This window comes from Crocuta crocuta, unplaced genomic scaffold (assembly GCF_008692635.1).
Source record: "Crocuta crocuta isolate KB4526 unplaced genomic scaffold, BGI_CrCroc_1.0 scaffold113, whole genome shotgun sequence".
Lineage (NCBI taxonomy): Eukaryota > Metazoa > Chordata > Mammalia > Carnivora > Hyaenidae > Crocuta > Crocuta crocuta.
The window spans coordinates 12669271-12695092 of NW_027530368.1; the positions used below are offsets into that span (position 1 = coordinate 12669271).

The following is a 25822-nucleotide window of genomic DNA, read 5'->3' on the forward strand; positions in this document are numbered from 1 at the left end:
GGAAAAATGCATCTCGGAAAGAGGGATGTTATTAAGACTATGCTGCAGTTCTCACTCTATTCAGTAAACCTCTTTGAAAACAGCATAGGTCATTAACAACATCAGGAAATCGTTTCCCTACATAGCTCTTTCCTCAGTTGCTCTTTACTTTGTCTAAGTAACGCCAAGACCTTTAATATAATAAAGTAACACATGATGCCATAACAACCACCAAAGTATTTGGTGCCTCTTTTTTTCTTGCACTAAATACACACACACTCACACACACACACACACACACTCTTAGTAATTCAACTTAGAGGAAGAGGGATATAAAACTCCCATCTTAAAGAATTTAAGGCTACTTTCCAAATATTAAAATAACAATGCAACAACGATAGTTAACATTTATGGAGGGTTTACTATCAGCCAGAAAGTACTGATAATTTTTTTTAGATCTATTAAATCATTTAGTCCTCCAACAATCCCATATGGGTGGGAATAACATTATTACCACATCATCTTCTCCAATAGATTAGCTTTAAATCAGAGGGGGAGAGCTAGCCTATTTGAATTGAACTAGTTAGGTAGCCCAGTACCTTTTAAATAGGGGGTATGAAAAGGCGAGATTCATTATAGTTGCTCAATAGCTGAAGGATAGCTGAAGAATTAATCCCAGATATTAGATGTGAAAGGCATTTTTTAAATACTAAATTTGCCCTTAGCAGATTAGCATAAAAGGGCTTCAGCCTCAGCTTCCAAAGCCATGTAGCATATCTGACAGTATCTGGCTGAATGTTCTGAAGAGGGAAAATTATAAACATGGTGCAACAGTGTGGAATAACCACTCCTAACAGACCATCTTTTCTGAAATATTTTATCCCCTAAATATTTTGCTGAATCTTTACCAGGATAACCTCACTTAAAACAATCTTAAAATTTATAAAGTTCATCTTGTAACAGAGCTAATTTTTCATGAAAACCTGTGCTTTGGAAGCCCATTCAGACTTTTTCTGAGAAGATGGAATGATTCAGATCAAGGGAGTTTTCAAACAATTTTTGTCATTAACATTTATTTCAATTAAAGAAATGCAAACAGAGTTAATGTAAGATAAAACCTTTTCAAAGTATTTGGCAAAAGAAATACTATTAAGAGTTTGATTAAAATGTTTGTGGTACCTGTCCTATGTATTACAGATGATTACAAAATAAAAAGCCTATTCTGAAAAGAATAAAATTCTGATAAGTTCTGGTTTGTAAAAAAATCAATCCACTGGTACAGTCCTCCCAGGGGAGAAGCAATTTGCCTTTTTAATCATCAGTTAAAAATCTAAAGAGTATACTTCCTCTTCCAGTTGTGACTGTCACAGCACTATATAACATGTACAGACCTAAATCCTTTTAATCAGAAAGTACAGTAAAAGAAACAAATAAGAGCTTATAGACCACGTACAAAACATTTTTTTTTGAAAACAAAAATTTTATAATCTATTTCAAAAACATCAAACAATTGACAAATACATAAACTGTAACAAAATTTCCAAACAGAAGTTCGAAAACCTTGGAAAAGCCATACCTGTAACATTAAATAACATCTAGTTTCATTTATTAACTAAAATAGTCCCTAAAAATGATTTCTGTATGTTAACTGAGTTTAATGGTTCAACATTTCAATGGAAACTGCCATTCTGTCACACATTATCAAAATCTGTTCTCTAAATAATTTGAAGAAATTCCAATTATAAGACAATGAAGACTAAAAATACAAACAGTGCATTTTAAGTTTCCCAGAGGACTATATGTGATTTCTAAACACATAACTTTTTATATGCTTATGGTTTGGAACAAATTTTCCCTGAGCACTCTTTCTGCTTGGTTAGAAAAATTAAAACATGATCTATAAAATAGAATTTAGCTTGATTTCTACTGAATGCATGCCATTTTTTCACCCATCAAATGTATTTGGGAATGTTTCCTTCTAGACATTGCTAAAGTAGTAAGTAATTGTAACTGTTTAATGGTGCTATTCGAATGGCTTTAGAAACATGGTTGGGTTTAGAGCCCTGAGAACTGCACAATGGGTGTTTTATACAACTAAAATGATTTACTATCCTAAAACTATCAACAGTTATTTTAACAAATTCAGAATGGCACTAGCTTCACAGAGAAGAGGAATAATCAGTAATTCCAGCTCAGATAACCAATAGATAAGCATGAAAAATCGAAAGAAAAACAAGTTGGATTAACATTGTGCTTTCCGTGGATGGATTAATGCTGAAAAAAATGAACCCTCTTGCCCAACACAGGAAATACCTCACACCTTGAGACTTTATTTAATGCAGGCTTGAGACCTGTCACTCCTTAATATTCATGCAAACTTAAAATTAGCATCACTGGGTGTTTCATCACACGAACTGCAGTTCTCAATGCTATCTCAAGAGTTACAGCTCAAAGACATACTATAATCAGTGCACATGCACAGTACAATCACCAGCTGTGTTCCTTAATTTATTATGGTCTTAACAAGTCTTAGCTACTTGAGAGTTTAGGCCTCCTATCTTTCAAATAAATAAAGGATAACAAATATTAGGAGTCTTAACTATGCAAATTTGTAAATATTAATTTTCTACATAGCATCACATTAAAGGAAAATCAGATTTAAGAAGTTTCATATTTACAATTAGACTTCAAAAGACCTAACTATACATTTCCCTTAGCATTATGATTTATGTGGTTTACAGGAATAATCAGTAAATAACTTAAAACATTTAGAAGTCATTGTTCTGAAGATCTTCAAGAAGTGAGCAATTTCAGATGTCCAAAGGTGTGTCTTCTTTTTAGTTACAGTTAAGATGCTTTATGCAGGACGCCCTGGACCAAAACGGCTTTTAGACCTAGATTTTTTAAATAGAAAAGAAGATCAGAGATGCTTCTAAAACAGTAGGAATTTGCTGCTACTTCAGGTTATGTTTGCTTGACAGTATCAGAGTGAAATCAAACTTCATGTAGCTCCACAATCCATTTTTAAAAGCCCTTAGAGTCAGACATATTTTGGAATTCAGATTTTTGTGGGTGTGGGGGAGAAAATATGGTACATATATTGTATATTATGGATTCAAGTAGTGCCCTTTCATCAAACACATTAATACTTTTTAAGTGTAACAAATGAACATTTAAATTAATTGTGATAAATAAAAACTATAAATAGCATCATAGTAGCTCAGCTGGGTTTGAGTTGCCACAAATGTATAAAAAGTCTTTATGGTTTTCTGAGTTTTCTGGATTTCAGAATTGCTGATAAGGCATCTGGATCTGTAGTATTAATGATCCAATCTCAATAACTGTTATAATTTAAAAGAAATTTTGTGACATAAAGTGACAGAGGACCCACAAGTTACTTTTTATTAAGAGAAATAAATTAAGGAACAGGAAAGACTTCAATGATTTATATAAAATAATAATATATAACCCATAAACAGTATAAAATTCTACTAATTCATGGTAGCAGTATAGGTTACATTCTTATCAGCAGGTGGCTCAGAACAGAGCTAATTCAGTAAACAGAAAACTTAAAAAAAAACCCAAAACTATATTTTCATTAAATTTGGTGCTTATGAGCTTTTTGAGTCTTAAAGTTAAATTCTGGTTCTGATTAATGTCTTGATGATCTAATCTTTGAAACAAAACAAACTCCAATTATGTGCCTCTATTGTTCACGTAGTTTTCCCTAAAAAGAGGAAATCACTTCAAAGCCAGTGGCATTCTGGATCTGTTTATGCTGCTTTACCTTGTGTTTTTTTCTGAGCTGCTTTGGCGGGCAGTGACCGGCACTGAGGCCTTGATTTGCGCTTCAAGCCTGGAATAAATACCTCCTGCAAACTGCAGAGTAAAGGGGCAAAATGAAGTTATTACTTTTATGGAATCAACAGAAATTCTGTTTTATTAACATGGCGTTACTTTTTAGCTTAGAAGTAATTTTATTTTGATCTTTAAAATTCAGGCTATTTGTATTATAATTTACGTGAATAATTGTACATACAGTAAAAATTCACCCTTCTTAGTGTACAGTTCTGAGTTCTAAAAATGCATATGGTAGTGTAACCATCATTATAAGGGAGACATACAACACTTCCACCCCCAAGAAAATCCCCTTGTTCCTCTCATAAGTCAACCCATAATCAGTTCCCAGCAACTACTTCTCTGTTTTATGAACCTACAGTTTTGTATTTTCAAAAACATTATCTAAATGGAATCATACAGTCTGTAGCCTTTGGAATCTGGCTTCTTTCACTTACTGTGAAGTGTAGGAGATTCAGTTATGTTATTATTTTAAAAAAATTTTTAACATTTATTTATTATTAAGAAACAGAGAGAGACAGAGCATGAGCGGGGTAGGGGCAGCGAGAGAGGGAGACACAGAATCTGAAGCAGGCTCCAGGCTCTGAGCTGTCAGCACAGAGCCCCACAGTTTATTCATTTACCAGGTGAAGGACATTTGGGTTGTTTCTAATTTTTGACAGTTCTGAACAAAGCCAGTATAAACATGTGTGAACTTATCTCTATGGTGAGTAAATGTTTAACTTGATAAGAAACTGACAAACTGTTTTCCAAAGTGACCATTCCTTTTTGCATCCCTACCAAATATATATGAGAGTTCCAGTTGCTCTCCATCCTGGCCAGCATTTTTTTTTTTTTTCATTTTAGACATTCTAGTTGGTATACAGTGGCATCTCACTGAGGTTTTAATTTACATTTTCCTAATGACTAATGATGCTGCACTTTTTGTGTGCTTATTTGCCATCTGTATCCCTTCTTTCATGAAGTGTTTGGTTAATCTTTTGCCCATTTACTTTTACTGAATTAAAAAAAAAATTTTTTTTAATGTTTTATTTACTTCTGAGAGAGAGACAGCATGAACAGGAGAGGGTCAGAGAGAGAGGGAGACACAGAATCCGAAGACAGCTCCATGCTCTGAGCTGGCTGTCAGCACAGAGCCCGACGTGGGGCTTGAACCCACAATCTGTGAGATCATGACCTGAGCCAAAGTCTGACGCTTAACCGACTGAGCCACCCGGGCGCCCCTGAATTTTTTTATTATTGAGTTTTGAGAGTTCTTTATATATTCTGGACACAAATCTTTTATCAGATAAGTGTTTTACACATATTTTCTCATAGGTTATGTCTTTTCTTTTCATTTTTTAATAGTGTCTTTCAAAAAGACCATTCATATTTTGATGAAGTCCAATTTGTCAGTTTTTTCTTTTATAGATCGTGCTTTTGGTTTCTCAGCTAAGAAATATTTGCCTAATCAAGGTCGCAATGATTTTAGAACTTTTGACAATGTTAATTATATTGATATTAAAATTAAAAAAGAAAGATTTTAGTTTTATAAAACTAGGAAAGTAAACTTTTAAATAAAAGAATTAGGGCAAGAGTTTTTGTGATACATAATACCAATAATAATGTTAATATACAGTGTTATGACTAATGCATGGTTTTAGTAAGAACATGGGTATTTCCAGTCATCATTTTTAGCAAGATGACATCTTATTTTAGAAATAACATCTAAAGCACTGCCTACAGAATTGACTGAAATCAGCAACTTCCAAAATGTCACCCTCTAGATAGTCAGCAATGGACGGCTAATCTATTCCTGGTGTGACATTACACTTTCAGCAATGACCTACTTTATTATGCGTGTTATAGAGGACCTATGGACCACGGGTGATATGAAGGTGGACAACATTTATGTGAGTGAACTAACTGGTACAGAATATAAAAATATATTAAAATATTTAAATTAGTTTTTAGAAATTCTGCCTAAATCATCTTTATATTACTCATGACGAAAATAAAGTAGGAAGGCATATCTATGCAAGCACAGTGCACTAGCACATAATTCTTACTTCTTTTGCTTCCTTTGACTTGACTCGGTCCAGATCACCCAATCTCATCTTTATTAGGTGCCCTGTAATTTCAGACATCCGCCGCTGATCTGGAGGTAAAATATATAATAAACCTAACTTTTTATAAGGATGAGTTATAACTTATAACACACATTTCCTTATCAAGAATTTATGAAAATAGCGTTCGATACTATTTTATAGACATCTACACGTATTTATCTTTGAAGAACTTTAGGCAGTGAGTGGCAAAATGATTCATACATAGGTAATTGTGCTGCTTTTAAGATCACTGTAAACAAAACTAAAATATGATATTCAGTCATCTTCAGAGTGCAAGTAATGGGCAAGTCAGTCTGAGACTTCCAAACCACAGGTACATAAAACAATACACAAATATCAGCTGGGATTGTCTACTAATATAACTCTGGTCGATTCCCAGGGAATGTTCAAATTCTGGGCCTTAATCCAGTTGGAGCTTTTAAAGCTATTCAGCATACTTCATAAAATGAAAGATTCCTATCACTGTATTTATACCTAATCTGTACATTACCTAAATATTAAAGCTTACCATCTTCCCTTTGTGCATCCTGGTTGAATCTCAAGGATCTTGTGGCATCCCATTTATTCTTCTGCATACTCACGCTATTAGAAAATTTAAACAAAAATCAGCATTGATGCTTTAAGAGTGAATATCTGATTGGACTAAGGAGCAATACTCACATGAAAGGAGACATATCTCTAGTAGAAGTTGACTAAAAAAGAGTAGATAACATTAAAGTTTAATTAGAATGTATTTACTGATTAGTGTTATACTTAAAAATAAAAAGCAGCTTACATTTATTGAATTCAAGACACTGTACCAAAAGCATTACAAGTATTATTCATTTAAGCCTTGCAACAACCACATGAGACAGCTGCCATAATAATTTCTATGATAAAACAGGCTCAGAGAAGTTAAGGAACTTGTCCAAAGACATATAAACCTAGAATTTGAACCCAGCTTTATGTGTTTGACCTGGAAGCTCCAGCTTACACAATCTTGTAGAACTCACCCATTTGTGTGCTTGTGGCACTTAGCACGCAGATGAACGTACAACCTGCCCAATATAATTGTATGGAACTTGTCTCAACCCAGCCCTTCATACATTTTTGGAATCCATGATTTCTGTTTTAGTCAAATGTGGTTACTACTGTCCTTTTATTCCTACCTGGCTTTCAAAGGCATGTGAAATAAGGATTATTTTAAAAGGTCATAAAACATAATTTATTTAAAAATTATAAAGTCTACTTATTTATCTCATTTTTGAACTACTGGTTTTGAATTCAAAAGTTACAAATAGCACATACAGTGAAAAGTCTCAGTCCCCTATTCCATTCCCTTTAGAGGCAACCAGTCTTATCAATTTCCCGTGCAGTTTTTCAGAGATATCTTATGCATATATAAGGATCTATAGATTCCTCTATCCATTCTACACTATACATACTTTTCCTCGCCTATCAATATATTTTAGAGATCTTTAATCTCAGTTTATGTGGAACTTCTTCGTTTATTATTATAATGCTAGCATTCCACTGTGGTAGGTTCTTACTTCAGATTTTTCTTGGCTACATTTGCCTGCTTATTTCTTAATATGAACTTTAGAACAATAATAGACAATTTAGAATTACCTTCTCTAACACCTTTTCTTTCTTCTGACCACAGGGTGAAGACATTTGCTTTTTTGGTTGTTTTGTGAACTTCTTTGGCTTTTCCTTTTTTCCTGACAAAAGAAAGTCAATGTTATGAGCATAAGTCTCACATACTTCTCCAATGCACTTGTTACTTACTTCCAAACAATAAAACCATTTTGTAAAAAAAAAAAAAATTGTTTCTTATAACTAACAAATTACCTCTAAATAAAAAATAAATGTATGGATAAGTCAAATTATACATGTGTTACAGGGGTTTTAATTACTTTTCTTCTTTCTAGTTGGTGAAAACCTGAAGGCAAAAACAAAAAAAAAAAAAAAAAAATCAGGGCAATGAATTCAAAGTCCCAATGAATTAAATGTTGAAAGTGTTGGGGAAAACTATATGTATCTCTCTGAATCTAATTTGATAGTGGATTTAACACCTAATTCCAAATTTTTATATATAAAAAAAATAACCATAACCTAGGAAAACACAGTTTGAGAATGGAAGTGAAAAAAAGCTTTAAAATATCTTTGGTTGGGGGTGTGTGAAGGGGCTATGGGGACAAAAATGGAGGTAAGACAGAAATGATCTTGGAAGGAAGCAGATTTGGGACAAATTGTACTCTGAACTATAATCAAAACTCTGAATTTATTCTGGCTGACAGTGTAGAGGACAAAGGAAAGGAAAAGAAAAGAAGGAAGGGAAAGAGGTGTTTCTCAAAACTCAACCTTTGAAGGTAAGGATAGTACATTAGGTCAATGTTTACCAAACATTAAAAAGACATGGTAGGGTGAGATTTGATAACAGAGTGTGAAGACAAGTTCTTCTAAAGAAAACAATGATAAAAACAGAACAAAAATATTATAAACCACCAAATGCAGGTACTGGCAAATAATCAAAGAGAGGTAAAAAGTTGAGTATTTACATTTTTAAAGTGTAATTTTTTAGAAAATATTATAGCCGCCTTTATGCCAATATATTTAACAACTTGGATAAAAATGGAGAATTTTCTTGAAAGACAAGTTATCAGATTCGAGAAGAAATAGAAAACTTGAATAGCACTACATTAAAGATACTAAATTCATAATTAATTAAAAATCTTCCCCAAAAGAAAACTCTAGGCTCAGATGACTCCACTGATAATTTTATAATACATTTAAGGGAGAAATAATACAAATAGAACACAAGTTCTTTCAGAAAAGAGAAGTGAGGAGAACACTTTCCAAATCATTTTATGAGATCAGTATTATCCTAATAACCAAACTTGAAGATGACGTCATTGGAAACTAAAAGCAAAAAACTAGTATCACTCATAAACACAAACAATCCTTAACAAAATACTAGCAAATTGGGGCACCTGGGTGGCTCAGTCGGTTAAGTGTCCGGCTTTGGATCAGGTCATGATCACAACGTTTGTGAGTTTGAGCCCCGTGTCGGGCTCGGTGCGCAGAGCCTGGAGACTGCTTCAGATTCTGTATCTCCCTCTCTCTCTGACCCTCCCCTGCTCACGCTCTCTCTAAGAAATAAACAAAATATTTAAAACAAAAACAAAAACAAAATACTAGCAAATCAAATACATTAATATATAAAAAGAAGAATACTTCATAACCAAGTGAAGTTTACTTTAGAAGACTGGTATAACATTTGAAAAACCAATGTAATCCGTCAAACTGATAATATGGAGAAAACCTATATCATCATCTAAATAGATGGAGAAAAAACATTTAACAAAATTCAACACCCATTCACTACAATAATTCAACAAATTAGAAACAGAACTTCCTCAACCTGAGAAAGGGCATTTATGAGAAATCAACCACTAACATTTTATACTTAAATGGTTAATGGTTAAAGAATGGTTAGAGAATGAATGCTTTCCCCTTAAGATAGGGAGCAGGGCAAGGAAATGTGTTGTCACCACTTGTAGTCAATATGAGGTCCTAATGAGAGTAAAAAAGAAAGACAAAGGAATAAAAGACATACATATTGGAACGTAATCTAATAAGCAAAGAAAAATTATGTGAAACTAGCAAAGACACAGGAAACAAGTTCAACTGCAACAACTGAAAAATTGGAAAAATTTAAAAAACCTACTTTCACTTAAAATAGCATTTAAAAAAGCACTTAGGAATAAATTGAACAAAAGATGTTCAATATCTGCTATGTTGAAACTGTAAAGTACTGTTGAGAGACATTAAAGAATTAAATAAATGGAGAGATATTTTGTATTCATGGATTGGAAGACTTGCCACTGTTTCAAAAAAAAAAAAAAAAGGAATTCTCTCCAAATTGACATATGGGTTCAACACAATCCTAATAAAAGTTCCAGCAGTATTTCTGTAGAAATAGTTATCTTTATTCTAAAATGGGCAGGAAATGCAAAGCACCTAGAAATACAAAAATAATCTATAAACAAAAGAACAATTTGAAGGACTCACATCACCAGATTTCAAGAGTCACTAAAAGCTACAAAAATTAAGACCATGTGGTACTGATATACTGATGTAAAAGAGACATAAGAATCAATGGAAGAGAACAAAGAGTTTAAAAATAGATCCACATGTAAACGATCAGTTGATTTTTTAACAAAAGTGTCAAGGTAATCCAATCCAATGAGAAAGTATACTCTTTTTGACAAATGATTCTGGAAAAACTGGCTATGCCTATAGGAAAACAAGGGGAAGCTTGACCCTTAACTTATACCATATACAAAAATTAATCTGGAAGGGATCATAGACTTAAATACAAAAGCTAAAATCCTACAACTTCTAGAAGAAAATAGCAGAAAATCTTTGTGACCTTGGGGTAAACCAAGATTTCTTAGTTACTGAAGTATGAAACATAAAAGGGAAACTATAACATTAGAGTTCGTGAAATTAAAAACTTTTGTTTTTCAAAAGACATTATTTTTTAAAAATTTATTTGAGAGACAAAGTGTGCGCGCATGCACAGGACAGGAATAGAAGAAAAGAGAAAGAGCACCTGGGTGGCTCAGTTGGTTAGGTTAAGCGTGGGACTTCGGCTCAGGTTGTAATCTCACAGTTTGTGAGTTCAAGCCCCGTGTCGGGCTCTGTGCTGACAGTTAGCTCAGAGCCTGGAGCCTGTCTTTGGATTCTGTAATTCCCTCTCTCTCTGCCACTCCCCTGCTCACGCTGTCTCTCTCTCTCTCTCAGAAATAAATACAACATTAAAAAAAATTTAAAAAAAAAAAAAAAGAACTGCTGAAAGGGAGAGATTGAGAATCCCAAGCAGGTTCCATGCTGTTCTATCCCATGACTGTGAGATTATCCCATGATCTCACGTTGGGCTCCATCCTACAACCGTGAGACCATGATCTGAGCCAATACCAACAGTTGGACACTTAACCGACTTTGTGCCCCAGACGCTCCCAAAAGACATCATTAATAAAATTAAAAGGCAAGCCACAAACTAGGGGCAAATATTTGTAAAATATATAGACTTGTATCCAAAAATATATAAGGAATGCTTGTAATTCAGTAATGAGGCAAACAATCCAACTAAAAAATAGGCAAAAGGTCATTTAAACAGACACTTCATGAAAAAGATATATAAATGGCCAGTTAGCACATGAGAAGATGCCCAGAATTATATACCCACTAGAATGGCTAAAGTTAAAAAGGTAATAATAATACCAAATATTGGTAGAAACGTGTAGCAACTGGAACTCTTATACATTGCTGGTGGGATACAAAATGGTAGTCACTTTGCAAAAGAGTTTGGCAGTTTCTTATAAAGTTAAACATAACACTTACCATATGACCCTGCGATTCCACTCCTAGGTATCTACCCAAGAAAAATGAATACATATGTCCACACAGACTTGTATGCAAATGTTCACCGCAGCACTATTCATAATAACCAAGAACTGGATCAACCCAAATGTCCATGAAATGGTGAATGGACAAACAAATTATGATATATTCACACATTAGAATACTTCTGTGCAGTAAAAAGAAACAAACTACACAACAATCTGGATGAATGTCAAAAATGTTATACTAAGTGAAAGAAGCCACACACACACTTAGGATTCTGCTTACATGAGACATTAGAGGAGTATAAAGGGGCAGGAGGTTAAGTTTTTGGAGTGATGTTCTAGGTCTTGATTTTGGTGGTGGTTACCCAACTGTATGCCAAAACTCAGTATGTACACTTAAAAATGGGTGAATTTTATTATATACAAATTCTACCTCAATCAACTGTAGGTAAAAAAGCCCACACAAAACACAGCAGCATTTTCCCCTTGACTAATTATGATTTAAAAGTAACTGATAAAGGACTAGTTTTTAATAAGAGGATTGAACACATAGAGAAAAATTGTATAAAAGTCGGGAGAGTTGCATGTTCTTTTAGTATCATATTGGAAGACCATTTAAAAGGCCCATGTAAAATCAAAGCCACACTGAGATACCACTTCACACGGGTCAGAGTGGCTAAAATGAACAACTCAGGAAACCACAGATGCTGGCAAGGATGTGGAGAAATGGGAACCATCTTGCACTGTTGGTGGGAATGCAAACTGGTGCAGCCGCTCTGGAAAAGTGTAGAGGTTCTTCAAAAAATTAAAAATAGAACTACCCTATGACCCAGCAATAGCACTACTAGGAATTTACCCAAGGGATACAGGAGTGCTGATGCATAGGTGCATATGTACCCCAGTGTTTATAGCAGCACTTTCAGCAATAGCTAAATCATGGAAAGAGCCTAAATGTCCATCAACTGATGAATGGAAAAAGATGTGGTTTATATATACAATGGAATACTACATGGCAATGAGAAAGAATGAAATTTTGCTATTTGCAGCAACATGGATGGAACTGGAAGGTATTAATGCTGAGTGAAATAAGTCAGTCAGAGAAGGACAGATGTCATATGTTTCACTAATATGTGGATCTTGAGAAACTTAACAGAAGACGATGGTAGAAGGGAAGGGGGGAAAAGTTATAAAAGAGAGGGAGGGAAGGGAAAATGAATGGTGGGCGTTGAGGAGGGCACTTGTTGGGATGAGTACTGGGTGTTGTATGTAAGCCAGTTTGACAATAAATTACATTAAAAAAAAAAGGCCCATGTAAGAATTATTTAATTCTCAAAGGAAATGTCTTTCTGTCTGACTTTCCTATCTACGTTGATTAAAGGCCCAGAAGACATCAAATTTTATATTAACTTGCAGATTTTTGGGTCTAATAGAAATGCAAATTATTCCTTTTTAGAAGAAAAGATAACCTCAAAGGTTATCAGTTACTGCCTTGTAGGACATCAGTTTTGCATCTAACTTGTAATCCTTTTTAACGTTCTTTTTCAAGTGCTATCTATAAATACCCAAGTCTTCAAATGCTCTTTGAACCTAGTTTACCTACTTCTCTCACTAAAGAGTTGAAAATTTTTGATACAAGTTTGTTCTGTAGTTGTATAAAATCATGTTTTTAGTTTTTAAAAAAATCATACTCTGATTACTATTGTATAGTGCTTCATTTGAGTGTCACTTTAAATCATCTCCAGTACACTGATGTAAGTCATACATTTTGAGAAACTCCTTAGGTCACACTTGAAATGAAAACTTGAAGGATTACTTCTGAGTACATTGCATTTTTTAAATAACTGTGATTATTCTGTGTTAGTGCCAGGGTTAGAGAAAATTGATGAAGCCTCCTTTATTTATTTATTTTCCATGTTGTAACCTACAATGTAGACTTACAAAGCTAATTCATCATCCCTTGCATTAAAGCCTTCAGAATGCAACCCTTTCATAAAAGTGAGACTTGATTTTATCTTAGAAATCAGTACTTTGTTTCTTGGATATTTCTTCTTCATCTCCAACTTCATCTTCAGTGACCTCAGATCCAGTGGTATATTCTTCCTCTTCAGAAAATAATGATTGCTGTTTCTGAATTAAACATACACATCCTTTTAAAAACATAATATTAATAAATCTCTAATGGACTTTCAAATTTATCTAAATTTAGTGAGTCAAACGAGAACTGATAGACCAATACCTAACCCAACATTCAGGAAATGGCCATAAGAAGTTCTACATTTAGGATAGGATCACATTACATTAAACATTTTTTATTTATTTCCTTCACATATTCTGGTAGAGTGATGGGCACATAATAGGTCATCAGCATTTGTCGAACTGAACCTCTATCACTCAACTGAATGTATGTTCCTTGATATTAGGATTACATTAAAATATATTAATTGCTAATATTAAAGTAGTCCCATAAGCAACCACATGTACACATTCCCTGGATAAATGTGGCCTTGGATTACTCAACCATGTCTGCATCAGCTTCCTGCATCTACCCTGCTTTCTGTCATCACTGATCCAAATTCCATTTCCATTCTTCTGAATATTGGTGGCACATGGCAGTGATGGCAAAGAAGTTAAAAAAAAATCAGCCAACCAATCAATCAAACAAATATCTGGAACTTAATACATTTGTTGCTTTTTTCTATGACCTAATGTGACTTAAAAGTGACTTCAAAAAAGTCATTAAAAAGAGACTTATGGAGTATGTAACCAGATAATGGAGTATATGTCTGTTTTACACAATGGCATTTTCAGTATGTGCAAAATTGTAGAAGCTGAAAAAGATAAGTGCCTTGAACTAAAGTCTGTAAAATAAGACACTGGTAAGATTCTATTAAACTAGACTTTAATTTTGGAAGAAAGAATCTATAAAAGTAGAGTATAGTTGCTTAACTTACCAGTTGCAGAGTCCAGTTTTTCAGTGACAAAAACTATAAGACAAAGGAATAAGAGATTAATAAATCTGTATCTACTCAGATTGCAGCTCCTTATTTTCATGTGGATATGTAAGAATTGAAAAAAGCTGCAAGCACAGTTTCTTTCCAGGTTGAAACAACTTAAAACTCATGCTGAAAATGATGTATTACAAGGTTTTATATCAGCTACTTAGAGGAAGATGTATATGTTTACAAAAAAAAAAGAAAAAGAAAATCGGGGCACGTGGGTTGCTCAGTCTTAAGCATTCGAGTCTTGATTTCAGTTTGTGAGATCGAGCCCTGCAACAGGCTCTGTGCTGACAGCATAGAGGCTGCTTGGGATTCTTTCTCTTCCCCTCTCTTTCTGCCCACTCTCACTCTATTCCCTCTCACTGCTCATGCCTGCTCACTCTCTCAAAATAAATAAACATTTTAAAAAAGACAGAAAGAAAAAGAAAATCAATGCTTCTGGGTGGGTGGTGCCTGGGTGGCTCAGTTGGTTAAGCATCAGACTTCAGCTCAGGTCATGATCTCATGGTTCATGAGTTCAAGCCCTGCAATGGGCTCTCTGCTGTCATTGCAGAGCCCACTTCAGATCTTCTGTCTCCCTCTTTGTCTGCCCTTCCCCCTTTCTCACTCTCTCTCTCAAAATAAATAAACATTAAAAACAAAACAAAAAAAGAAAATCAACATGTCCCAGTGTCATTTACAAAGGATAAGTAAACCACATGTAGAGATAATATGATTTATTTTTTGAACTATTTCAATCACTTTTTAATGTTTATATTTTATTATAAATTCAAGAACCAAATTATATATGGATATTCAAGAAACCTCATTTGTTATATATATATAATTCATCAAAGAATTTTCATGATTGAATATTTGTAGCCATTTGGTGTTTACAATGCATTTTACATAGAATATTTCACTTTCTCAAGTAAATGATACCTCAGCCAATACAAAGCCAGGAAGCTTACAGGCATACAGAGATTCCCTGGTTGTCACTAATAAGAATCAAAGTAATCAAAGCTATCTGGCCACCTGAAAAATATTTCAGTTTCAAAACCCTGCAAAAACTAAATGCATTCCTGATTTGAATTAAAAAATAATAATAATTTCATACAAAAAAAAGTTTATAGAATTAGGAGGTGACAAAATATCCCATTCATACTATCTTCAATCCTTAAATCACTACTTGTCCATATTAAAACCTCTGAAGAACATATTATATTCCTTCCCCAAATTTAAGTTGATTAGTTATTAGTTGAGGGCAAAGAACATGTCCTATTACCCTTACAGTCCTACTAATTCAGCATAATACCCTTGTTACGATCAGATAGTCAGTAAATGTTTATTAATTAGAAATATCAATTTCAGTTTAAACTCATCACATTTCTGTCAAAGATTAAATGTCATCTATTGTTCATATCAAAAAAGAATAAGTGAAACAAGCTACTCACAGCATTGAGCTCTCCACTTTTGGGGCCCCATGGTGTATTTGGCTCCAATAAAACATCAGAGTCTAGACCCTTTTCATCACTGGGGCCAACCCCAGAATCACTTGAAAGAAAAAGACATTTTAGGGTTCAGAAGTGTTCAATTTCAGAAGAAGTTAAATGCAAATGATACCTATTTTTATTGCAAATGTTTTATAAATGTTTAGAAATATAGTTCTTGAGTATAAGGCATGCCACCTCAACATTTCCATTTCTTAATTGCTCCAGTGATTTCCCCTAGCAGAAGACACTCCATACAGGGGAGGCACCACTGCACTCCAAGCATCATACTTGCCAGGTGGTGAAATGGGCTGCTAGGACTGGTACTTCTGTGAGAAGAGCCTTCACGAAAGGGTCCCCCTTCCCTCGACCTGACAGCTTACTGCACTTAACCAATTGCAAAATGACAGAAGTGACTTCAAAAATTATTAAATCAAGGAGTTCAAATTTATGCAAAGGTAACCTTAACCATTTTTTTTTTCTAGTTGTATCAATCAAGCATTTAAGAAGGGCTTAAGTAACCTGGGAAAAGAAAAAAAAAAACCCTCAAAAACTGAATTGCAAGTCCCAACCTTTCAATCACCAAAACCTCTTACAGTTTTTCTTTCCCTTGGACCTCCCATATTTTTTCTATCAAATAAACACCTGCTTGCTCTTACTGCAAGCTGACACAGAATTTCAGTAAGCTTTCTGGAGTGACGTAAACTATGTGGGGACTGCCATTATTGGTTTGGGGAAGCACAAGGGAATAGAGGATTCTGAGATGGGAGGCACTGAACAAAGCTGCAGCAGCACATCCCCCCACCCCCGCCTCACCTAACTGTATCTTTGGAAAAAGGCACAACAATGACATCTTTGTGTTTGTGCAGATCGTCCAGTATTCTAGTGGTTGGACACGACAGCAAATCTCCACCTTCACCTTGATCGTGAAGAGCAACTATGTGGTCCTTCACTTTACAACCCTGCCATGTAAGAGATACTACATTAGAAAGGTTGGTTTGTAATAGAAATATTCCTTTAAAGATGATTGTATGTTTTTGTTTTTCTTTGGCCAGCCATATTGTCATTTGGCCATTTTACTACTTTTTCTAAAGGAAAAAAACGCAGTTGATTCTTGTACAACACGGGGCTTAGGGATGCTGATCCCCTACACAGTCAAAAATCCATATAACTTGTGGCTTCCCAAAACTTAACTACTAAGAGTCTACTATTGACTGGAAACCTTACTGATAAGCAGTGATTAACACATATTTTGTGTTATATGTATTATATACTATATTCTTAGAATAAGGTAAGCTAAGGAAAGAAAATGTAAGAAAATCATAAGGAAGAAAAGAATACATTTATGGTACTATACTGTATTTATTTTTAAAAATCAACATATAAGTGGATCCATGCAGTTCAAACCCATGTTGTTCAAGGGTTAACTATGCTCATACAGAAAAGAGCACGAAACACAAATAGCCAAGAATATTCATGTAACCCACATTCGTTCACACTAAAAAAGAGAATACTGCTGGGGTGCCCAAAATACTGCTGGGGTGCTCAGTTGGTTGAGCATCTGACTCATGATTTTGGCTCAGGTCATGATCTCACAATTCATAAGTTCAAGTCCTGCATGGGGCTCCATGTTGGCAATGCAAAGCCTGCTAGGGATTCTCTCTCTGTCTCTCTCAAAATAAATACATAAACTTAAAAAAATTATACATATATTTGAAAAACTAGAATATTACCAACACTTTTGTAATTCCTAAGGGCCCATTCCTGATTGTAACTGCCTCCCTTCTCTCAAAAGATAATCTTTACCTTGACTTTTATGGTACTCACTTCCTTGCTTTTATCCTTTTACCACTAAAGGATGCATCCCTAAACTTAGCTATACTTTTACCTCACTAGTTTTGTGTAACATTATGTCTTTATGAGTTAACCACATTATTGTATGTAACATTTGTTTTAATGTATACTATTCTATTGTATGAAAATTCACAATTTGCATATCTTTTCTACAGTTGATGGATGGGTTGTTTCCAGTTTGGAGCTATTATAAATCAAACTGTTATGAACATTCTTTTACATTTCTTGGTGTAGAAGTGCTCATGTGTACCAAATTATATTACTCTCAGAAGTATAGGAGTATTATTACTCTATACAGTAACACTTGGTAAGGCATTTTAATCTTAGTCATTCTAGGGAGCATGTAGTAGCATCTCATTGTGGTTTTAATTTGTATTTCCTCAATTACAAATGAGGTTGAACTCCTTTTCTTGTTTATAGGACAGGTAAATGACGTTTTCCCCCCAGCTAACTGCCTTCTTATGTGATGGTCCTATTATTGTTTTCTTATTATGGGACGCCTGGGTGGCTCACTGGGTTAAGTGTCCGACTTCATCTCAGGTCATGATTTCACAGCTCTTTCACAGTTCGAGCCCAGCGTTGGGCTCTGTGTTGACAGCTCAGAGCCTGGAGCCTGCTTCTGATTCTGTATCTCCCTCTCTCTTTGCCCCTCCCCTGCTTGTGCTCTGTCTCTGTCTCAAAAATAAACAAACATTAAAAAAATAAAACACTTGTTTTCTTATTGATTTGTAGTAGCTAAAAAAAAAATTTTAATATAAGCCTTTTATGGATATGTTGCTAATATCTGAGCCTACGTATGACTTTGCCTATTAAAGTTTATTTAATGTAGGTGATGTACTGGAGTTTAAAAATCTCTTTCTTAGGCACCTGGCTGGCTCATTCATTATAGCATGTAACTCTTGATCTTGGGTTTGTGAGTTTGAGCCCCATATTGGGGGTACAGTTTACTTAAAAAAATAAAATAGGGGCGCCTGGGTGGCTTAGTCGGTTGGGCGTCCGACTTTCGCTTAGGTCATGATCTCGCGGTTCGTGGGTTCGAGCCCCGCGTCGGGCTCTATGCTGGCTGCCAGCTCAGAGCCTGGAGCCTGTTTCAGTCTGTGACTCCCTCTCTCTCTGACCCTCCTCTGCTCACGCTGTCTCTCTCTCCTAGAAATAAAAAAAAAAAAATTAAAAAAAATAATGGACACGTGGGTGGCTCAGTTGATTGAGCATCCAACTCTTGATTTCAGCTTAGTTCATGATCCCAGGTTCATGGGATCAAGCCCTGCCTTGGGCTCCATGCTCAGCATGGAGCCTGCTTAAGACTCTTTCTTTCTCTCTGCCCTCTCCCTCTCTCTAAAATAAAAAATAAATAAATTAAAACTGCTTCCTTTATGGTATTATCTTTTAATAGCTTTATTATTCTCCTTTCACATATAGATTTTTGTGTGTGTGTGAGTAGTTTGGGATAGATTCCATTACCATTTTTTTCCCCAAATGGATATCCCAATGTTCCAGGACCTCTTACTAAAAAGTCTATCCTTTGCTCACTGCTCTATACTGCCACCTCTGTCACAGTCAAGTATCCAAGTGGCACTGCTCTATTTGTCTACTCTTCGCCAGTATCACCCTCATACCAAGGCTTTGTAATAAGTTCACACGTGTTGAGCAGAGCAAGCACTCTGCCTTTGGGTTCTTTGAGAGTATCTTAGCTATCCTTGGCCATCTTCATTTCCACAGACATTTCAATCAGTTTAGCAAAGTTCCCAATAAAAATCTGTTAGTAGTTTTATTGAGACTGCATTAATCTAAATAGGCCAGTTTGGGGAAGACTTACATCTTTACAATACTGAGTTTTCCAATCTGTGGCATAACAATCCATTTTTTAGTCTTATTTTCTCTCAAAAGTGTTTTATGTTTTCTATATAGAGTTCTTAACACATTCTATTATATTTAATCCTAGGTACTTGATTTTTTGAAGCTACTATAAATGGTTTCTTTTTACAAATTTGATCCTGTAACATTGGTTTATGGAAATACAAATGGTTTTTGTAAATTACTCTGTGCTTCATTCTGGATAGTTTCTTCTAACTTTTATCTTTCAGTTGTATCTAATCTACTGTTAAATTTAAATTTGCTACTGAGCTTAAATTTGATGTTCCTTTTTTTTTTTTGTTCTGGCATTTCTATTTGTTTTTACTTATATCCTCTTTTTTATAGCTTATAATTCCTACCAAAAATTTCCAAGATTGACTTCTATCAACTTAAACTAGTAATCTTATTTATTTTATAGTGTGTGTCAATAATTCCAATATTTATAGTATCTGTGGTTTGTTTTCATGGCACAAATTCTGCTGTTCTCATTCTTAGTGACTTACTTTCATCTATGTCGGGTTATCTTTGTATGGTGAAAATTTTATTTAAAAAAATTGTAGAAATTGGGGAGCCTGGGTGGCTCCATCAGTTAACTGTCTGACTTCAGCTCAGGTCATGATCTCATGGTTTATGTGTTCAAGCTCCACGTCGGGCTCTGTGCTGACAGCTCAGAGCCTAGAGCCTGCTTCCAATTCTGTGTTTCCTTCTCTCTCTGCCCCTTACCTGCTCACACTCTGTCTCTCGCTAAGGTGAATAAATATTAAAAATTTTTTTTAATTGTAGAAATAACTTGAGGTATAGAATAATGTTATTTTTCTCCAAAGAGAATTTTTATTGCGTTTTCCAGGTGTGTGGGAACAATGGCAATCTAAGTAATCTTAATCCAACTTCAGGACTTAAAATTTCCTAGGCCATGCAACTGAATCAAAGCCAGGCTATGATTCAGGCAAGGAATGGTTTACTTCTGATTTAATCTTATTTTCTTTGGATCCCAACTCAAAGGATAAGCTGGGAATGTTTTTTATTACCCCATTCCTTGGGGTAGGCAGACCTTGGACCCTGACTATTCCCTAAAATTCTGAAAGGGCACCTAAAGCTCAGCCTAGCCTCTCAGCCACCTTTTTCACACTGCTATTTGCTCCTATGAATAGAAGCCAGCACTATGTAGGGTTTCCATCATTTCCTATATCTTACCACTAATTCCTCATTATCTTATAGCTCTTTGAGACTTTCAATATAATATTTAGATTTCATCCACCTTTCTTAGTTGCATTTTAATGGGAGAATTGTCTGAATTACTTGGCCTATCATTACTGGAAATATAAATCACCATATGAGCTATTTAAATTTCATTTAGCCCAAGAAATCACTTCAATCAATATCCATGATGTCACATACCAGACTTAACATACACTTTAATTACTATTTCTCAACCCTCTCATAATGAATGCAATATAAGCAGTTATATAACCAGTAAACAGACAATAATAAGACAATAAGACAAAGAGTTATAACTCTCAGAAGTATTATTTACAATGATGTGAATGTGATAGTTAATATAGAAACACCATAATCACAAAAAATGCAATGACTAAACATCATATTACTGCAAAACATAACCATGAATTAATAAAATATCTTGGACCTATCAAAGTTAATTCCATTTGGCTTAAAGTGTCATACCCAATTTAAATAGCTTTGTATGCAAAGCATCTACCTAAAACTCTAAATATGAACATTATGTGGGTAACCTATTATCTTTCCAATAAAATTTCTGACTAATTAAAGTTGGTAATTGATTACAAATATAACTACCTTCTAGCTTAAATCCCACGATTCATCAATTTCAATAACATTCATGCTAAAACCCCAAATCCTTGGCCGTAAATCTCATCATACCCATCTTGCAAAACCACAACTCTGGATGAACTCAACTACACATTTTCTCCATGTCTGCATTCAATCAGCTTAGGGGTGCTGGATAAAGTGACATAAAAGACATGTTGGGTTTCATTGTAAATTTATGATTACCAATCTCCAATGGGCTCTCAAACTGCTCAGTAACCTACAACCTTTCTCTGGAAAATTCACTCTTATGTTTTCCAAAAAGACTATTTCAAACCTTCGTTACTTCCTTCAAACCTTGGAACCTTTCCTTTTCCCTCTCATTATTAGCAGATGGCTTTACCCCCTCCTGTAGAGAACAGGAAAGGCATTAGATTGGAAAAAACTTATCCTAATGACAAAAACACAATTTTATTAATATCTGTAATCCTACTCTTCTCTACTGTGACAACAGAGGAACTGCCCTTCCTCTTGTCTAAACTAAGACAGCCACATGTGCTTACAATCCCACCCTACTCTGCGTCCTCAGAGCCTTATGATATCAACCTCTCTTCCTCAACTGGATGCTTTCCACTGACTTTTAAAAAGGTCTCTCCAATCAAAACAAAATAAAGCAGAAATAATAAATAAATACCTATAACGTAACTAGTGACTTACCTTCTACCTTTTTCAATATTCCTAAAAGAGTTGTTATTTACATTGTACACATTTTTTGTTCTACTCGCTCACACCACAACCCTTATCAATCTGGCTTTGGGATCTAGCACTTTGCCAAAACAGATCTTCACACTTATGAATACCAAGTTACCAAAGCCAAGGACGCATATCTTTCAGTATTCTCTGACCCTTGGCAGTATTTGGCATCATGGCCCACTTTCTCTTTCTTTACATACCACTCCTTTGACTTTCATGACAACATCCTTGGTTTTCCTCCTATTATTCCAGCTGCTCCTGATCATTCTGTTTTGCAGGCTCACACTTGCTATCCAGCCATTAAATTCTGGGAGTTTCTCTGGGCTCTGCCTTAGGCTCTCTGCTCTTCTTATACTCACCCATACCTGCTGGTTTCAAGGAGACTTAAAATTATCACCTCCGCTAGCCAATTCTATGAGCCCTAAAACCCATTATCTTAACACTCTTTGCTTGGTTGTCTCCCTAAAATACTCAATCTCAGAATGTCCAAAACAGAACTCATGAGCTTCTCTCCAAACCGGATTCCCTTCTTGTTTCCTCATCAGTAGACAGCACTACCACTATTCAGGAGCACAAGCAAGAAACTGAGTTATATTCAACTCCTTCTTCCTCTGTGATATAATCCATCAAGCCATTTCAGTTTTACCTCCTAAATACTGAATTCATCTCTATGACTCTAGGCCAAACTGTCATCTCTCTCTAAGACTACCATGGTAACTTCCTCTTGTACCTGACTGCACTTACCATTCCCAAGCCACTCTCCATCCACACTATAAGCAATTTTCAAAACCCAAGATAAAGAAAAAACTGTAACATGGCCTACGAGGTCCTGCCCCTGCATGGCCTAACACTTACTTACCTTGCCAGCCTTTTCTTAAACTATGTATTTTCTACAAGAGGCAGTTTCTTTCAGTCTCTCCCATTCACTGTGTTCCTTTTGGCTTTGGTATTCAGATTGGAATGCTCCTTCTCTCCTCTTTGCCTCACATACTCCTATCCACTTTTCAGATCTCAACTGAATGCTAACTCCTTGACTTCAATGCCCATATCAGACCAGCCTATTATAGATATTTACAGCCCTGCGTACTTCTTTAAACATTTCCTTGCATGCTCCACCCCCCTCCCCCCTTTGATAGTACTGCATGAACTAAAAGCTCCACAAAGGTGGAAACTATCTAATTTTCCAGAAATTAGATTATTCTCTGCCTTGCACAGTGTGTGACACAGCTTTGGTGCTTTATAAATAACTGTTATATGGAGGAGAAGGAGGAGAAGGAGGAGGAATAGTTTCAGATTTTTTTCCCCATTCATGAAATTTAATTACATAACATTTTCAAAAGTGTTAGTGATCAAGAACTCCAACCTACAGCAATATTCACATATTGTACCAAGGTACATGTGCAAGGATGTTCATTACAACACTGTAATACCATTAATCTGGAAACAATCTGAATGTTGATTGACAGGAGGATGGTTAAATAAATTGTGATATACGCACGGCTTAGGATATTAAACAGCAGTAAAAGAAAATGACAGAGAGATAATCTAAGTATATTGTTGATCTAAAATGGCAAGTTACAGAATAATATGAACAGCATATTTTCCAATACCAAAAAACTGCATATAATTTGTGCCTGAAATGTATAAATCATCTAAAAGGAAACTGTTAACTGGTTAGAGATGCAGAACAAAGAAGTGGTGTAAAGAGGGACTTCAACTTTTTACTGTACTTATTTTTGTATTCCTTAAAGTCTTTCCTACAGGAATGTATCACCTTTATACTTTATACTATAATTTTGGGTCATGATCTCGGTTCACAGGTTTGAGCCCCTTATTGGGCTCTGGGTCGACAGCAAGGAGCCTGCTTGGCATTCTCTCTCTTTCCCTCTCTCACTGTTCCTCCCATGTGCTCTCTCCCACTCCTCCTGGTCTCTCTCAAAATAAACTTAAAAATTAAAAATAAATAAATAAAATCTAAAAAAACCTCAAAACAACAAAAACCAAAATTTACCTTTGTTAGCTGAGTGGGATCAAACCGAAGAACCTTTTGGTTACAACAGGGATAAATACCAGTGCCAACGGTACTCAGTGAACTTGCTGCAGTTGGATAAACCACTGTTTCTGAGTGATACTGACAATGTGAAAATTCTATACAGAGAAAAGCCTGAATAAAAGAAATACATAAAAGCAATGATTATTCCCATAATGAAATTATACAGCTCAAAAAAGACTACATAGTGTATCTTCCATTTACATAACATATACAGAAAAGCAAATCTCTAGAGATGCCAAGTAGACTAGAGGTTGCCTAGGATTGGAGACAGACTGGGAAATGGCAGCAAATGGACACAAAAGGCCTTTTCAGAATGATAGAAATGTACTATAATTGAATGGTGGTTATAGTTTCACAACTCTGTAAATTTACAAAAAACCATTGAATTGTACACTTAAAATGAATTAATTTTATGGCAGGTAATTATCCTAAATAAAGCTATTAAAAAGCAAAAACAAAAATGCTTTATTTGAAATTCAGGTGCATTAATTTGATATTGAGGTACATCTAATATTATAAATGGCTAATCTAAACACTTTTCCAATGAAAAAAATGGAATAAAATTTGCCTCACTTGATTATTCCTTGACATTTTTTAAGATAAATATTTAGGACCAATATTAGTGAAAGCTATGGAATAATTTTGGGTCACTGGTGAAAAAACTTATCAAAGTTTAATTATAAAATTAATAGTTTTCAGATATATCTTAAGTTGGCAAAATAATTCAGAGAAAATTTAAAAATTAACAATTTTAAGCACTGATGTTGAACCTAAAAGCAGTAAAAGATAGTCTATGATGAGGAATATGAGGCAAGCTGAGGGTAAAGTACAGGCTAACAGCACACTCCCGCAAGGTGGGCCATGTATGATACTCCTTGGACACTTGCACTACCCAAAAACAAGAAAGAAAAGAAACCCAAACGGTTAAACTAATAATAGTCTCCACCAATTTACAAGAAAAAGGCAATCCCATCAATAGCCTAAAGTCCAGGAACTCCCCTACAGACTTAAAGTTAATGCTCTCTGAGAGCGGAGAAAACAACCTTACCTTGAAAATAATTAGGCCTCCACTAAGTCTTTAGCATATGAAAGTCTCTTTGGAAACTTCCCTTTTGACTTTATTAATTCCAAGTCCATGGTATATAATCAGCCATTGTACACAACCCTAATGCAGCTCTTCCTGCCCATGGGTCCTGTCCCTGTGCTTCAATAAAATCACTTTTGCACCAAAAACGTCAAGAATTCTTTCTTGGCCATCAGCTCCGAGCCCCACAATCCCCACCATCATACCAAAACTTCATCAGTCTATATTCAAAATTCTTTGCTGTTAGCTCCCATTATGATTTTCAAACAGTTTTTAATTAAAATTTTTTGTGTCTGGGGCACCTGGGTGGCTGAGTTGGTTAAACGTCCGACTTCAACTCAGGTCATGATCTCACAGTTCGCAGGTTTGAGCCCTGTGTCAGCTCTGCACTGACAGCTCAGAGTCTGGAATCTGCTTAGGATTCTGTGTCTCCCTCTCTCTGCCCCTCCCCTGCTCACACTCTGTCTCTCTTTCTCTCAAAAATAAATAAAACATTTAAAAAAAATTAAAAATTTTTGAGTCTGATTAAAGCTATAAGGTGCACAATGAGGGAGGAGGGGCAAGATGGAGGAAAAGTAGGGAACTCCGTACATTGCACTCGCCCCCATATCTCGCAAGGAGAAGACCTGAAGC

At 35.1% G+C, this 25822-nt stretch overlaps 1 protein-coding gene across 5 annotated transcripts in view; it reads right to left on the bottom strand.

Annotated features, from left to right (window-relative positions):
* Nucleotides 1-1060: 1060 nt before the first annotated feature.
* SANBR (SANT and BTB domain regulator of CSR) overlaps nt 1061-25822 on the bottom strand; it is a 58815-nt gene continuing 34053 nt past the window's right edge. For 4 of the 5 annotated variants that reach the window (XM_077766458.1, XM_077766455.1, XM_077766456.1 and 1 more), the window contains 11 exons: nt 24064-24216; nt 16623-16768; nt 15771-15870; nt 14290-14322; nt 13366-13465; nt 7554-7645; nt 6606-6637; nt 6454-6527; nt 5886-5998; nt 3767-3858; nt 1061-2873 (listed from right to left, as the gene is read on the bottom strand). In XM_077766458.1, coding sequence (XP_077622584.1) covers nt 2837-2873; nt 3767-3858; nt 5886-5998; nt 6454-6527; nt 6606-6637; nt 7554-7645; nt 13366-13465; nt 14290-14322; nt 15771-15870; nt 16623-16768; nt 24064-24216 — 972 coding nt within the window. In that variant the 3' untranslated portion in view covers nt 1061-2836. The remainder of the gene's footprint in view (nt 2874-3766; nt 3859-5885; nt 5999-6453; nt 6528-6605; nt 6638-7553; nt 7646-13365; nt 13466-14289; nt 14323-15770; nt 15871-16622; nt 16769-24063; nt 24217-25822) is intronic. The other variant, XM_077766457.1, reaches the window with a different exon arrangement.